At 43.4% G+C, this 15,630-nt stretch overlaps 1 protein-coding gene across 21 annotated transcripts in view; it reads left to right on the top strand.

The window, feature by feature from the left end:
- Positions 1–15,630, top strand: part of LOC109854966 (disks large 1 tumor suppressor protein) — a 425,866-nt gene that overhangs the window by 268,032 nt on the left and 142,204 nt on the right. The window contains exon 1 of one of the 21 annotated variants that reach the window (XM_020428659.1): positions 2,168–2,242. The exons of 18 other annotated variants lie outside the window; for them this stretch is intronic. In XM_020428659.1, coding sequence (XP_020284248.1) covers positions 2,183–2,242 — 60 coding nt within the window. In that variant the 5' untranslated portion in view covers positions 2,168–2,182. Of the gene's footprint in view, positions 1–2,167; positions 2,243–8,392; positions 8,790–15,630 lie in introns of those variants that run through there. 2 more of the 21 variants (XM_020428655.1, XM_020428656.1) reach the window with 2 other exon arrangements.

A 15,630-nucleotide genomic window follows, 5' to 3' on the forward strand; every position in this document is an offset into this window, starting at 1 on the left:
TCGCAATAGGTTTTTTAAATTTTAAAGAAAGGTAAATTGGATATTTCATGCTGTTTATGAGATTCAAACCAAGCATCTTCAATGAGTTTTCAAATTGAATTTAATTCGAATTTCGTGTATTACACAGGGAAATTCAAATAGAAAATATATTTGCAATAAAAAATATACTTAAGTTTAAAAAAATATTTGCACGTGCACTTAGCATATAAACAGCGTATTGACCTCTAAGTTGTACATTATTACAAACTTTATATTTGACATTATTTTTTTAATTCTAATAGTATTTTTACTTCTCTCGGAATATAATTTTGTTTTTATTTACAATATTGAACCAAAACACTCAAGTTAGTTTTTGTTACTTCTGACCGGTTTCATGTCTATGTACATTAAAATATCGAAACATTACGCGTCTCATTTCTCTTTTGTGTCGTCGGGATTCGATTTGCAAGATATTTTAAAGTATACCTCGTCGCGCGCAAATGATCAATTTTCACGGTTTTTTTCTCCTCACCCTGTTGCAAACAGTCGCGTTTGCCGAGCGATGTTCTTCTGCTTCGCGGATCGAAACGAAAGGGTAAAACGTAATACGCGCACAATGCGCGCCGCATCTCGCCGGGCGTTACATCAACACGGATAGAGAAAAAAAATCTCCATTCAGTAATAACGGCAATTGATCGATGTTTCTCCATTGAGAGTGACTCCGCTTTATATACGAAAAATATCGCGGCGCGCGTTCTAGCAGCCGACTGTCAAATGGCACGCGACGACACAATGGCCACATTGTTCGCGACCACTCGCGTCACGGACGCTTTTAATTAAAAGCTTCCCTCCCCTCTCTCTCTCCCTCTCTCCCCGTGATTTCTCTGTCATTCTCTTTCTTCTTCTCTCGCTCGCTTTTTCTCTCCGTCGTTTTTTATTTATTTTTTTCGGTTTTCTGTGTTTTTTTTCTTTGTGCTGGCCGAGAGAGCTCTTGAAAGCACTACACAGCCGGACGATATCGACTCGCACAGGAGGTTGTGCGAGCACTGTGCGAGTATTCTCCACCCGAATTACCTTTCGACCAAATTACACTGTATTTTTCAGTGCAAACATTTCTCCCGGACTCTTATCGGAAATCGCTCGTAATTCGATTACCGTTCCGCGCCGCGGAAACAATGAAATTTCTGTCCGCGCGTATAGTCTCGCAGACATTACCCGAAATCTTGTTGCAAACTCTCGTCGCGAGTTGAAAGCGTAATCGAATTCCCTGTCACCGCTGTGCACGTTCAACTGCAAACACTCGAGAGGCCGGAGAGGGAATTCGAGGTTAAAAAGGTTTACGCGCATTACGCGATAATATAAGTGAGAATTTGTGTTCAAAGATTGTTACTCGATGGTGAACTTTGTTGAGGCGCATTTCTCTCCATTTTATATTTCTCGAGTGATGCAACCGTGTACGAACGAGTTGAAACCTCGTCGTCGTGACACAAAGTCTTTTCTCTCTCACAATGACTCTCGATGCGGCGCGGGAGACGCGGCAGACTCTGTTTCGCGACGGTCCTCGAGAGTAATATTCGAGTCGGCTTGGCGACGACGAGCGTCGAGCCGCTTCAAAGTAATCATCGACAATGGCGAAATGTCAGTCGGCGACGGCGGCGGCGGCGGCAGCGCTCGACAGCGATAACAATGCACTCATCAACGTCGTCCAAGTTTCTCGGTCGACGACGGTGAGTGCAGCGAGCCGTTTTTGGCGCGGGGAAATTTCCCCTCCGAAAGGATTCCGTCGGGGTTGGATGCGGTCTCTCGCGAGAGTGGATGCAGTTTTCGCGAGGTGGCGGTGCAGTTCGCCCCGTCAGTCGCCGTGCAGTCGGCCGCACCGACACGAACACACGTTTCCCTCTGCGATGTAACGGGCACAGAGACCGGGCGTGTACACGCATACATACATACGCGTTGTATGACACGAACCGAGAGCGAGAGAGAAAGAGAGAGAGAGAGAACGAGGACCACCCACACACGTGGGGGAAGCGCACGTACACGGCACGGGCAGCGGTGTGCTCGGTAGTGTTCGAAGCGCGCCCAGTGACGTAGGTCAGTGCTCGCGACTACGGTGCTACGTCCCGCGAGCTCTCCTAGATTAAAGCTCCCGCTGCTCTCGAGAGAGGGAGGCGCCGTGCGTGTCTTTTATGTGCAGCGTTCGGTCATGCAGAGACGCGTACGTAAGATGCTCTCGCATCGCGAGAGCGCGGCCGTTCATTACGAGGTATTTAAAAAGTGTGTTGCCTAGTCGTGCACGTGCGTAGTCGTGCTTGCAAGTGCACAATGTTATTACCCCGCGCCGCGACCAGACCAGACCGGAGCACCCCCTCGACGTGACTTTCGTTTGCTTCCCCCTCGTCATTCGCGTGTCTTCCTCGATGATTGACGGAATGTTGAGTTCTCTTCGGTAAAACCTGATGTGCATGTGTTTACTGTCATTTTTTATCTTCTTCGCACTCTTCTCTTTCTCTCTCTCTGTTTATGCATGAAATTAAATAAGTTGGTGATATTTTTGTTTGGAATAAACTTCGAGTTTTCTTGACAGTTTGTTTGACGTTTCGGTGTCGTAGGAACGTCACACAAACACGTCAATTTTTCATTCACGATTTAATTATTTTGCTCTGGAACTCTTTGAATTTTCGCTCCCAGCTAATTTATGCGTTGAAACAAATGGAGAAGTTGTTCCGCAATCATTTCGATTTAACGTCTCAACTTTACGGACAGTGTGTCGACGCGATGTCACTTTGTTTACTTTAGCACGTATCGCCGTTCAAATTTTAATTACGTACACAAACAGAATTTAATCGATTCTTTTCGATATCATCGCAGGAGTCGTCGATAAAATCGGTGAGTTGCGAACGCGGTCTCGTGCACGTTGCGTGCGTGCGTGTGTGTGTGTGTGTGTGTATGTGCGCGCGCGAAACGACGAAGCTCACATTCGAGGGACGAGCACACGTGTCGAGACTGGGGTAACAGGGCTGGGTCCCGCGAACGTTGCAACACGTACATGTACGTCACAAGTGTGCCAAGTGCGGCCAGTGATGCAGGTCAGCGTTCGCAGCGACGGCGCGGCTGGAAGGTGAATTTTTTCGAAGCGCGCGGCGAGAACGCATTCTTGACCCACTCCGGTTGCTTCTTCACTATCGCGCGCGCGAGAGCAGCGCGCGCTTCGCGAAGTTAATTGCGTCGTGACGGCGCTTGACATTTCAGAGGCGGAAACTCTCTCGTCTCTGAAAGGTGTTAATCCCGTAACAAGATATAAGCCATAAGTTTCAAGCGAAGCAAGAAGCACTCGCACCACCTCTCGTGCGTTTCAATTTAGTTAACGCACGCCTCTCGTCCGAGGGGAAAAACAACTTGCTTGACTTAACTTCGTTTGGTCTCGGTATTGCTCTTCCACAGAACAGAAGGTGACGTCGGAAACAAATTTGCCTCCGCGCGCGCACAATAGACAGAGAGAGAGAGAGAGAGAGAGAGACAAAATTGAGAGTGTGGCAGAACAGAAATTCAACTCAAGTTGAAGCGTAATTCGCCGTATCTGTCGCGCGATATTCGACGCGCTCGCGTTTGCGAAACTTCTTAATAGGGTCGGGTAAATAAACAGCTGTGTTGTATGTTTTGCCGACAATAAACTTTGCGACGATACACAGGAGATAACGATGTTAATACCGCCGTGTCGTTAACGAGATCGTGTTTTGTGCCGAGCTCATTGTCACATGGAGCACGTGGCGTTTATCGACACCGACGTTCTCGAAAACTCGAAACTTCTTAATTGCAGGTGTTACTCGCACATTTGCGAGATCGCATATACCGCGCATTGCGCACATGCACGACGTGGATGACGTGCATCACGCGGGATGACACGCGCGCGTCTCGCATCTTTGTCAAGACGCATCTTTATCGCGAACAGCGCGGCGATGTGATAAATCATTCTCGGTGAAGAGACGCGTCACGAGGCTACTGCTGCTCCGCGAGAACAGCTGGTACTCGAGAAAGGCTCGCAAATGAATATCTCGTGTTGATTGCGCGTAATTGTACCGAGATAATAGGCAAAAAAAAAAAATGCACGGAATGGCGTGTTCGGCTTTATGATGTTTTTTCTGCAATTAAAATTTTAAATTTCATGGGAGACGTATTTAGTTGTGGAGAAAAAAAATTTATATACAGTTCTTTTTACTTTCAAAGTTGTAAGAAAGAGTCACTTTCTCTCTGAACTTGAAATACGCTGAGCATTTCGATACTTTATTAGAAGAACTTGCTATTTTTGTTAAAGATATCTTATATCAGCGTGTATTTTTTGTCGTCGATGTGAAAGTAAAAAACGAACGGCTATTTAAGGAAATATCAACGGTGACTAATGCAAATTTAGCTTCGTGTCTGCGCAAACCTTCGCGGCGTACTCATCGAGAACATCTGATTGAATAATTCAAATCGTTTATTGATCCCGCGACGAATACCAAAAGGAAGAAACGTTCGTCCTCATAATTTCCCTTACGGCAAGTCTTTAAAAGTAGTCACAATGGAAGCTTCGCGGCCGCGAGCGGGCATTCTCGAGTTTCTCGTCGTTAAAGTTTCGCATATCGGCAAAGAAAATCTTACACACTGCTGTCGTAAGGTTTTCTCGTCGGCTTCGTAAACACACAGCGACACACGGCATTATCGGCGACCGTGAGTCACCAATCGGGTCGTTCGAGCCCCGGTGCGTGGTGGTATCGACCGACCTCCATGTCGGAACGAGCTGCAGATCTGCGATTCCCTACGTGCAAGTGTTCAGTTATCGACTATACTCGGTATAGCACCTATAGACGATCTTGGCATTTGGCGTCTTTGGATCGCCGACTATTTGTTCGCCGCATGCTTCATAAGAACAAACAGTTTATCGTGACAAGCCTGTCGCAACATGAAATAATTAAAGGCCGAAGAAAGGCCGGTTAACAGTCTCGAACATTCGCGTGTGTTTTGGTATTTTTAAGTACATATCAGTAGTAGTTACGTTCTGAATTCTTTTCGGCTGACGTGAACCGCCAATTCGGGAAACGAACCGTGTTAAGGGTCAATAGGTCGTCATTCTATATCCTGATGCTGCGCCGTGTCTACTTTTGTGATAGAGTCTCGAAGGAGATCCGTACCAAATCTAATTTCTTGGAAGATGTATTTTAAGAAGGTTTGGAGAGACTTGGAGAGAAAAGGGACAGTATCTACTTCATCTATCTTTTAATAATTAAAAAGGTTTTAATTTTCACTTTGTTATTGCGCACCTTTATTTCCATTGTCTTCTACTTTGAATGCGACTAAAATAACGAACAGTTAATTGCCGAACTGATTGCCAGATTTTCTTCAGAAAAATTCTAAAACTCGTCGTTTTTGAAAGATATTTTTCTGATTGTTTTTTTTGTTTAGTTGGAAAGGTCCTTTCATTTTTATCACAATGATTTCTAAGTTCTTAATTTATCATTACAAAAACATTCTTTCAAATAGTGTCATTTTTATCTTACTTTTTTTTGTTAAACTATAAGCCTCACAAAATCTTATCAAAAGAAATGACCGAGTTTTCAACAACGATTTTGTCGGAATTTTCCGGAAATGGAAATAAATACTGAAAAATGTGTAAGATTTTATTTTATCATCGAGAAGAAGATTCTCAAGTTTCAGAAACTTTTGTCATTTTCTAGATACATATCTCAAATATTCTTAAGCGAAACGCTATAAAACGCGCGCTTGTTAGTCACATCTCAAGTGACTGCGGTCGACCTCATTGTCTCTCTCTCTCCCTCTCTCTTTTCAATCGTATTTCCATGTAACGGGTTTTGCAAACGCGGATCGTTTACCAAGAGCGCGTAACGACGACGGTGTTTTGTACGATCTCAAAGTATGTGAAAATGCGCGATATATAATTAAAGTTGCTTCGCGGCGTATTTTCACGCCGCGAAATCCTCTCGTTGCGCGCTCGCAGTAATTACGCGCACACGCGAGCGAGCACACTTGGTAATCACCTTAAATTTTCTTTACGACCTCTTTCACGGTGCGCTTGATAAATAAATCGTGCGAATATATTACTGTGAATTACGTACTTTCTCATTACAAATACAACGAATGAGTCTAAAAACAGTGTAATATTTGAACACATTAATTTATCTCTTGTTATATTTTTCTCGCGTTATTCGACATTTTGTCGATTGTATAAAATGTATTCAACATATTCGCTTTTTATTTTATTTTCTATTAAAATCCAAGCTATTTATTCAAGTCTTGTGTGATATTGAAATTGGTGAAATTAAGAAAAAATTTCGTGGAAGACTCGTGGAAATTTATAATACATTTTATTGTTTTAAATTTATTGACATTTACTGTATTAAATGTATACATTGGTTGTATAGAAAGATAGAATTTATTCATTTTTCTGTGCGTGTATAAATCTTTCTCTGAAGTTGCAAAATTAAAACAAAGACGAGATTATTTCAGTTTCCTAAATGTGTGTATTAAAACAATTAGGTAAACAACAATATTTACCGGTTTCAGAAGTATTGAAGTTTCGTTAAATATAGAAAGCGGTTCAATCGCAAATGTTCGCTCATTGTTGTACGGACGGTCACGTTCGCATTTACGTATGCCGTGCGACGAGTGCACTGTAACATAGCGGCAGCCTAGTATCGATTGCGCATTACGCTTATTGTATCTGGACTCGCGATAATAAACGCGATAACGAACGCCAAAGCGAACTTTCGAACACGTGCGCGGCGAACTGATATGTGTGAGTTAACCGAGTCGACTTCTCGTCTCTCTCTCCCGTTATTCTTCTCTTGTGGCGGTAACGAACTGATGCTAACCCGCGTATTAGCGCCAAACGTCAATTAGCGTCACGACGCGAAATGACAGGAAGCGCGACCGTTTCCGCTTCCGCGTGATAGGAGTCTCGCTTTCGATTTTTCATTTAATAAGCGAGTGTACGAGATTATCAATTTACGACGATGCGAATCATCGCGATTTTAATTCGAATGACAGACGTCGCATTTTATTTACAATTTAATGGTAAAATAATTAAACACAATGAGTTGATGATTTAACGAATTTGTTACTTTTATTGTTATTCCGAAAGATAGACTCGTCGCTTTATCTTTTTTGTAAAAACACGGGAGAACATCACACCGAGCAACTCGTGTCGATACTTTTCAATTAGCGAAATTCGTGCAAAACTATTCCAATATCCATGCGTCACTATATACAAACGTCGGAAGTTACACGTCGCGCTGTGTGTTACGGCTGAGTAATTAAAACAACCGCGCACGCCGATTAGTCTTCCGTCTGCAGCAGACAAGCGGGCCGATTCATTCACGTTTCGGGAAACATCGATTAGTTTTCGGCTCAGAGCGTTGAAGAAACTTTGTTCGCAATCGACTCGAGCGAGTGAGAGAACACGGTCGCGCGATTTTCTTACTTACATGTTCGATTTTGGATAATAAAATGGGAAATTCTAAGGAAAACCGCGATAAACGCGATTGAGTTACTGACTGCGAAAATCTACTACTAATGAATCGCGCGGGATATAGTTTGCGGAGGAACAATTGCGCAAACAAATTACGACAATTATCGCAAACAGGTATGAACTCCCAACTGGAACAGCTCGGGAGAAAATAGCGACCAATTAGGAGCGATATGCTAAGGAGAAACTTGAGCAACTGACCGAAATCTAAATGAGCAGCTCGTTAACAAATTGCGGTGCACCCGGAATGCTCTTAATACTCCTTCGCGCGTCGTGGAAAACGCTCGATATTTTTCAATGAAAACTTCATAGATAAGGAAAAAACAGTATAAAACAGAAAGTCCATCTCTCTTTTTCCAATTATATTTACTGCAAAATTCCGTAATATCGATTATTCGGACGGTATTGCAGTTTTCCAGTTTTATGCAACTGGAAAACCGTGCTGTTGGTTTCTTCTGTACCGACATCAGTATCTGGGTATGCACCGTTGCTGCCAGATGTCGTCTCCTGGTTCACCCGGAAGAAGCTTCGTCTGAAATAAATATCTTTAAATTAATTTTAATTGCTCTGACTTAGATGAGAGATTGTCATATTTTCTCTATTGCGGTCTGTCAACTTGCTATTCTTTTTTAATTTTCTTTTTTATTATCTCTTTTTCCCATTTTTATTTTACTCTATCACTGACAAAACTCCGATATGGGATAGAAACATTTGATTTCGAATAAAAAACTATATTTAAGTACACTAACACTTTGTATATTGGCTCGAAAATGAGCTTTTCATCTTTCTTGAATATATCATCTATCTATAAAACGTCCTTATAATCATTAGATTAGATTTTTTACATGAAACATTAGCAACACATTATAAAATAAGGCACTAAAAGAAACGATCACTATCGACAAACGAGTTTTTTTTAATCAGACCGCCAGTATCGCACCGCGAAGACAATAAGAGCGCGATTTACCGCCGACGCGTAAAACATTGTGCGTGTCTTTGCAAGAACAATATAATCCGACATAATCTCAACTATCCGGTCTCTAATTGGCGAGTGATTCGCGAGTACACGCCGCGTCGCGAGTACAAGAAAAACTATCGCAAGTGCAATTGTGTGTGAAATTGTGGGGTGAAAACGCTCACGAATATGCCCCCGACCACACCGACAGACTCAGCTATGTGCTCGCTTTGTCCGCGTTCGAAGAAAGCTCATCATCCGAAAAAGCTCGTGCGCTTCGACTCCATCGTCGACACGTTTTCCATCTCCGATTGCAACGCGGCCACCAATGAAAGGGTAAGACCAACGTTGATTGTTTTTATTTTACGGAGATGTACGTAACTCTGTCGTGACATCTTGTCTCTACATATATTAGCAAGTAAGCTGTTTATTATCGGAAGAAAAACGATTTGCTATTCTTATCATACGATTTGCTATTCTTATTACACGGAAGAAAACATTTGCTATTCTTGCAAATCTTTTTCAAACATTTGCTAAGCCTGCCGAATATTTTGTTTTGTCAACAAAATGTTTTGTTGATGAAACAAATATTCAGTGGACTCAACAAATTGTTTTTGCTGGCAAAACTTATAATGGCAAAACTTGTTTTTTTTTTCCGTGTAGAAAAGTGCTTTTAATTGTTAAAAATGACGTGATGAAAGACCGAAAAGCGACAACACGTTTATTTTGTAAGAACGTTGTATTTTTACTGATAAAACCCGTCATGAAGAGTAAATATGTAGATTAATTTATTTTTGCTGTACGGAAATAAGTTTTTGCTGGAGTAGCAAGAAGATTACTTGCCACACAGTCAGCAAGAAAAATTTGTCAAGCTTGTTAAATTTGTTGCTTTGTCGACAAAACATTTTGTTAGTGAAACGAAACATTCAGCTTAGGTTTAGCAAATTTTTTATGCTGGTCATATAATAGCAAACCTGTTTTTTTCGAGTGTAATATCAAATTTACTAGTTTTGAACATTTAACGAGCAATATTTCTTCTCGTGCAGTGATAATTATTTATCTCACACGCGATGTCTCGTGCTACATCAAGTATCTGAGTCTCGTTCTTGGACAACGTAAAAATAAAATGGAAGATAAATGAAGGTCTCTTAAATTTTCTCATGCATCACGAAATTTTCGTGAATATTCGACGACGCGTTTATCGACGCGGCTAACGCTTAATGACGTGTAAATGTTAAAGATAGCGCGATAACAAATCGACTGTTACATTAACGCGTACCTACATTCTCGACTCGCGCTTGCAACTATAATGCAACGGTGCATTTTTCAGCAGTACAGCACCGCACGCTCTGCAAAAATCTCGCGTGATTTTTTTTTTTTTTTTCGCTTCTTTTCGGCGAGTCACGATATTGTTCTTTACGCAATTTCACGATGTGATTCGTCTCGCTTTTTCGACCTTTTCGAGGTTAAAGTGAAGACGAAAACGTTTTTCTCGTATCGTCGTCATTACGAGAACTTCTTCGTTCGATTACTTTCAACATAAACTCGCACACCTATAGGCCACATGCATCGCAATTCTTCTTATCGTTGCGCTCGACGAGTCGCAGCACGCTGCAAGAAACATCCGCGCGCGACTTCGCTCGCTCCCGCTATCTTTACGACTTTTCCTATCGGCAACACGACACGAATACGGAGCTCGCGCGCGCGTTACATAACGCGCTCCGGACGTTAAACGGTCGACCCCGTACGAGTAACCCCGCAAAAACTTCCCCTCGAGAGAAGTGGATGCGATACGCGTTCGAATCGGCTCGTGTATGAGCAAAAATTCCGATACGTCTTTAGCACGGTGTGTTTATGTAGACGTTCACGAGAGCGCGCGACAGATATCAGCCGCTATATTGCCGCACACGTGCTCTCTTCGTCAATTCTTACGAAGTTAACTCGAAATTTATTCAATCGTTTTCGAAAATAAAATGTAGCGCAGCGTAACTCCGCGTTCGATGAAATGAATGTATGACTTCTTTTTTGATTCTCAGCTTTTCCAAACGTTAAGCTTCTCATCAAAATCTCAACAGATTTTCCAACTAGAATCTCAGATTTCTTTAGAAAATTCGACTGGATTCTAATTTGATTCAATAGTAAAACCGGTGGTGCTTTATTTTCTCAAAGTGCGCTAAGAGCGATGTGTTTGCTCATTTTCTAAGGGCATTGCTCGTGAGAGGAACGAACTTGCAGAAAAAGTTATTCGCGAATATAAGCCGCGAATCACTCATAGATAACGAAGTAATCTCGTTTTTATTTCTTAACCGACCTCCGCGGACGCGGCATTTTAAAATATCGGAGAAACTGCTAAATAACGTCAGATAGAAACCACATCGCGCATTTAAAACGCTCGAGCGCCGACTTTTTCGCGAGTAAATTCTTGGCAAGAGCAGGAACTATATTTTAGTTTGTAATTAAGCCACGTATAATCACGCTGTTTTTGGTAAGAGACTTTATTTTCATTTGCTCGCGTTGCAATATAACGTGGATTGCGATTTCTATCTGTCGCATGTAGCTGCCTTTTTTTTAAAAAAAGATTATACCTGTCAGATGCAATGCAGATTTTTAAATTGTAAAACTTATATTAATATTTATATAGTTTCTGTGTGTGTGTTTAAAAGAATATTTTGTTTGCGTATTCTACTCTAGTGGAAAATGCGCATATTACCGCTTTTGCGGTATCGAAAAGATGTTTGAAGGGCACATGTTTGAGGAAATCCACCGATGTGGTTATTGGTGAAAACATAGCAGGTGACCGATAATATCTTTTCTCCCGAAAACTAAATCCGTACCGCTGTTCTTTTATGATAATGCCATTCGTGCCCGTCCTAATGTTCTCGAGATGTAAGCTCTCTCTCCGTTTTCCAAATAGTGTTTCGCACATGTTCGATATCCGGCTACATTTTTCGCCATCTGCCTGCGATACGATAAGCGTTCTTGTATTAAAAATCGACATCTCTCGCTGCTTCTTTCACATTTTTACTTTAAGTTTCGTTTTTTAATGCAACAAAGAATGCCGTCATCTTCTGTTTAGCAACACGTCAAAACGTTCTCAAATTGATTGTAAAATATAAAATTAGCCTCACAAGGCCAAAAGTTGGCGCGTGTTACGCGACTTCTAAGGCGGCGTTCAAGGCTGTAGTAAGAGACGCGTGTGCAGGCGAGGGTGATCGGGAAGGAAGATCAGGTGTAGTCGTGTCGACATGGGATCAGCTAACACGTAAAGTGGCTTGAAGGGCCCTCGAGTGACAAAGAGCCGACCCGTTCGAGCGAGGGTTCCTCTCGATTCCACCCCCGTCCCCGGAACGCCTCCATAACTTCGGCTTCCTTTTGACCCCTCTCTGCTTTATTCCTTCGGACGCGAAGCGTTTTCGCGGGTAATGTTATCGAAAACCAATTTATTTGGCCGATTTATCGAGCGATCGACTAAGTTGTACGCCGGCGCCGGCGAATCGATTAGCATAACCGCATTGTCGACTATTTACGGGTCCGCGAGTGTTCGACGGTGCTCTCGACGTGCGCGGCGGCGCGCCGAGGAGAAAAGGATCGGTCTCGTAAATTCATTTCGATTTCCGTCCGCTGACAGTTCGCGCGACGAAGCTTCCGTCATCGCTGAATATAATTCGCGTAACGGGGGGAAGCGCGCGCGAAAGATAAATCAATTACGCCGATCGATGCGTCGGTTTCAATTCGCGTTAACTTTCATCATATCCCGGCCGAGCCAACCGCAATCGCGAGAACATTATCGGATGAAAAAAATTATACGCGCCCTGCTCTGCTGTGCGATGAAAAATGGCGCGCGTAAATTGCGATTTATCGTCGTTCCGTTTCGCGGCCTGTCGTCATATCGAACCGCCGCCGCCGCCACTACCACCGCCACCACTGCCAATGAAATGAATGTTAATTGCCACCGCGCGTTCAACGTTCTTCATCAACTCCCGACGGCGATTTCTGCGTGAAAAGCGTACGCACGAGCGAGCTTATTACGAATGCCGGGCCACGATTGTACGTTGCATGCGAATGGCGATTTGAATACGAAAAGTTATATGGACCCCCCGCGACTTGGACCTTTTTGTTATTTAACGTCGCCGCGACGTAATAACTTTTCGCGCGTGCGATTCCGGCGACGCGGCACAAAATTGTCGCAATTAACTCCTCTCAATTTCCGCATACGTGTTGCATGTGTTGTTCGTTACTCACATGAAACCAAAAAAATCAGAAATAAGAAAAATTCTAGCTTCTATTTCGAGGCGCTTTATTGCGCTCCGTCTAATTTCCTTGAATAGAGAACTTTCATTTCCTCTTCCTCGTCATATTTGCACTTAATTTTTGTACATTGTTGACAACTACATGTATTGCTTGTTGTTCTGTTGCAGGTAAGTGACTCGCGTTCATCTCGTTGCGGCACACGTAAGTTTGCTCGAGTTGTTTAGAAATAATTTTTTGCAAGATGATTTCAATTCTTGAAAAAATCGACTTGACGTGTCTGAGTAACATTGTAATTTGCGACGCGCCGCGACGCTGTCCCTCGTTCGGGGGAAGCAAATACGCGGGAGCGAAAGCAACACAAAGTGCTTGTTAGAATTAATTCGAAAAGACGCACGCCACTCTGTGCGGGGAACGAAGTTAGCTCGTGGCAACAAAGGCGAATGCGACAAAGATGACGCGGAAAGTCAGTTTCAAAGCTCTTACCTGTGGCGCGCGCGAAACCAAGGAGAAAATAACAAGACGTGTCGCTTCGCGGTGGAAATTGCGGCTTTTGTGTATTCATTGCGCCAACTCGCGTATCATTCGCGGAAGTTGTTTTGCGTAGTCGGCAATTTATTGGTCGCCAAAAAGTTTCTTCACGTCATATCATTTCCTTACGTCCCGATCGTCTAAAATTAGCTTTCATCTCTTTTCTCTCATATTTACTTTATTTACGACAAAATTTCTCTTCGGAAATTTCTCGCGGAGGGTTTACTCGCCTCGCTTGTCCGACGTTTTTCCTTAATCAATCCCACGTTCCGTCGTATGAAAGACGTACGTGGATGTCGATTTTGAAAGACCGTAGGATCACGGACAAATTTTTCGCCGTATTACGCTCGCTCGCTCAAATATTAGACGAAGAGAGAGAGAGAGAAAGAGAGCGATAAAGTATAAAACCGTCGCAAGATCTCCTCGTTCGTTCGTTTTTATTTTATTTAATCTCGTCGCGGACGGATAAAGAGCCCGAATCGCTCGGAATATAACGCGGAGAAAATACTCGGCACGTTCCTTATCACCGTCGACCTGAATTACGACGTCCGTTTTCGATTCGCCTCCGGCCGTCGCGCCTCTTCTTTCCGATTCTTCCTTCTTTATAATCAGTTTGACGCGACGGGAATTTTTAAAAACGAAACGCGCGCGCATCTCGGCTATCGCGCGTGCGAGAAACGATAACTAAACGTACGTACGCTTATACGTACGTACGTGCTCGGCGCGAGCTGCGCTGGCTTATCACGTAACGAAAACGTACGTGCGCGCGACGGACGTCCCGTCGCTCTCTGTTCCTCTTCCTCTTTCGGCATTAGCAGCGAGTAGTTCGCCAAGTTGGCGAGGACCGGCCACGCCACAATCCGTTCGACCTCCCTCAGTACAGCCGGGATTTAGAAATCCGCTAATCGCCGTCGGGATAATCCGATTATCGGCGTTCACCAGCGTGCTCTTAATCCCGACCTCGCCGATGCACTCGCGTATCAGATACATCTTTCTTTCTCGTCTCGGCAACACACGCAACAACTCAATTCGTTGTTGACAATTTCTCGAGTTCTAACCGCGGGCGAAATGCACACCGAACGAGTTTCGGTCCGTCATTTTAAAGCGAGTAGCTAATTTGACACTCTAGTTAATTATCTTTAAGAGCGGTTAATTGTAACTGATCTATCTCTCTCTCTCGTTTGCGAGTCGGATTACGTCTTGCGATTTGTGTAACGAACGACTGTGTAAATTCCCGTCGGCGACGTGTGCGTTCGCGAAATTAAATTCCGTCGGCGTCATTGAAAACAATTTTACTCGACGGACGGGGATAATTAACACGCCGTATAGTCACACCCTCGCGTCGGAAGTATTACTGTTAGGGCCGAGCGACGCTCTCATCCCAAATTCTCCCCGGCGTTTCACAACACGAACTAGCTCTTTTGTCCAAATTCGCACATGAGTCCCCGCAATGAGTTTTGCTCTGTGGAAAGTTTGCTGTGATGTGTGCGTGCAGGCAAACTTCAACTAAGATACCTTGGGAGGACCTTGGCCCAAATTAATCGGGACAATCTGGCGCGTAGATTTAAGCGAAGATTTCACGAAAGCGAACTGTGAATCCTCCAATAAATGTTGCACTAATAATTCAGTATCTATGAATACAAATAATTAAATATTTATATTTACAAATAATGAAATATTTAAGTGATTCAGTATCTATATAATTAATCGGCAGAATTGATAACAACCAACAACAGCTCGGTGGTTCGGATTTCACCTAAACCAGCAAGTCCACTGAAAAACTGAGAAACACTTGAAATTCAAAGAGAGAGAGAGAGAAGATTCGGTAGTTTTCGCTCAGTAACAACATCCGCGGTCATTTTGCAATCTCCCGTAAAGCGGTATGGAAGCACACCGGCGTAAAAAGCGAGCCAGGCCGCGGCTGCGGGACCGGTAAATAATTGCAAAAGAGCCGGGTTGTGCGCACAGAGAACGGTGGTGGCTCATTTCAGGTACTGCCTCTCTTCACCGAGGGTATAACGAGCTTTGCGTAGTAACCCTAATGGATATTACCCTGTCCGCGATGCATATTAAATTATAACCGACTCTATCCAAGCCTTTCGCGCATATATATGTATGTACGTTGCTCCGCGCCGACTCTTAAGCCCGTTACACACCTGCAAACATCATCGCTAAACAGATTCGCCGGCGTGTCGAGTCTGTCGTATTTTTTTTTCTCTCACGGAAACGGCCATTTAGCGTTTTAATAACGAGATTCGAGACTGCGAGCAGCGGAACATTTCGCGCGGCTAATATCGGTTAATAATTTTCGTACAGTTTCATATCGCGTAATTATGACCTTCCTTCCCTCGCGAATTTTCCGCAAAAAACTTCTTGCAGGAAACGTGGATTTGTTACG

The sequence above is a fragment of the Pseudomyrmex gracilis genome, unplaced genomic scaffold (assembly GCF_002006095.1).
Source record: "Pseudomyrmex gracilis isolate BER0280 unplaced genomic scaffold, ASM200609v1 scaffold_76, whole genome shotgun sequence".
Lineage (NCBI taxonomy): Eukaryota > Metazoa > Arthropoda > Insecta > Hymenoptera > Formicidae > Pseudomyrmex > Pseudomyrmex gracilis.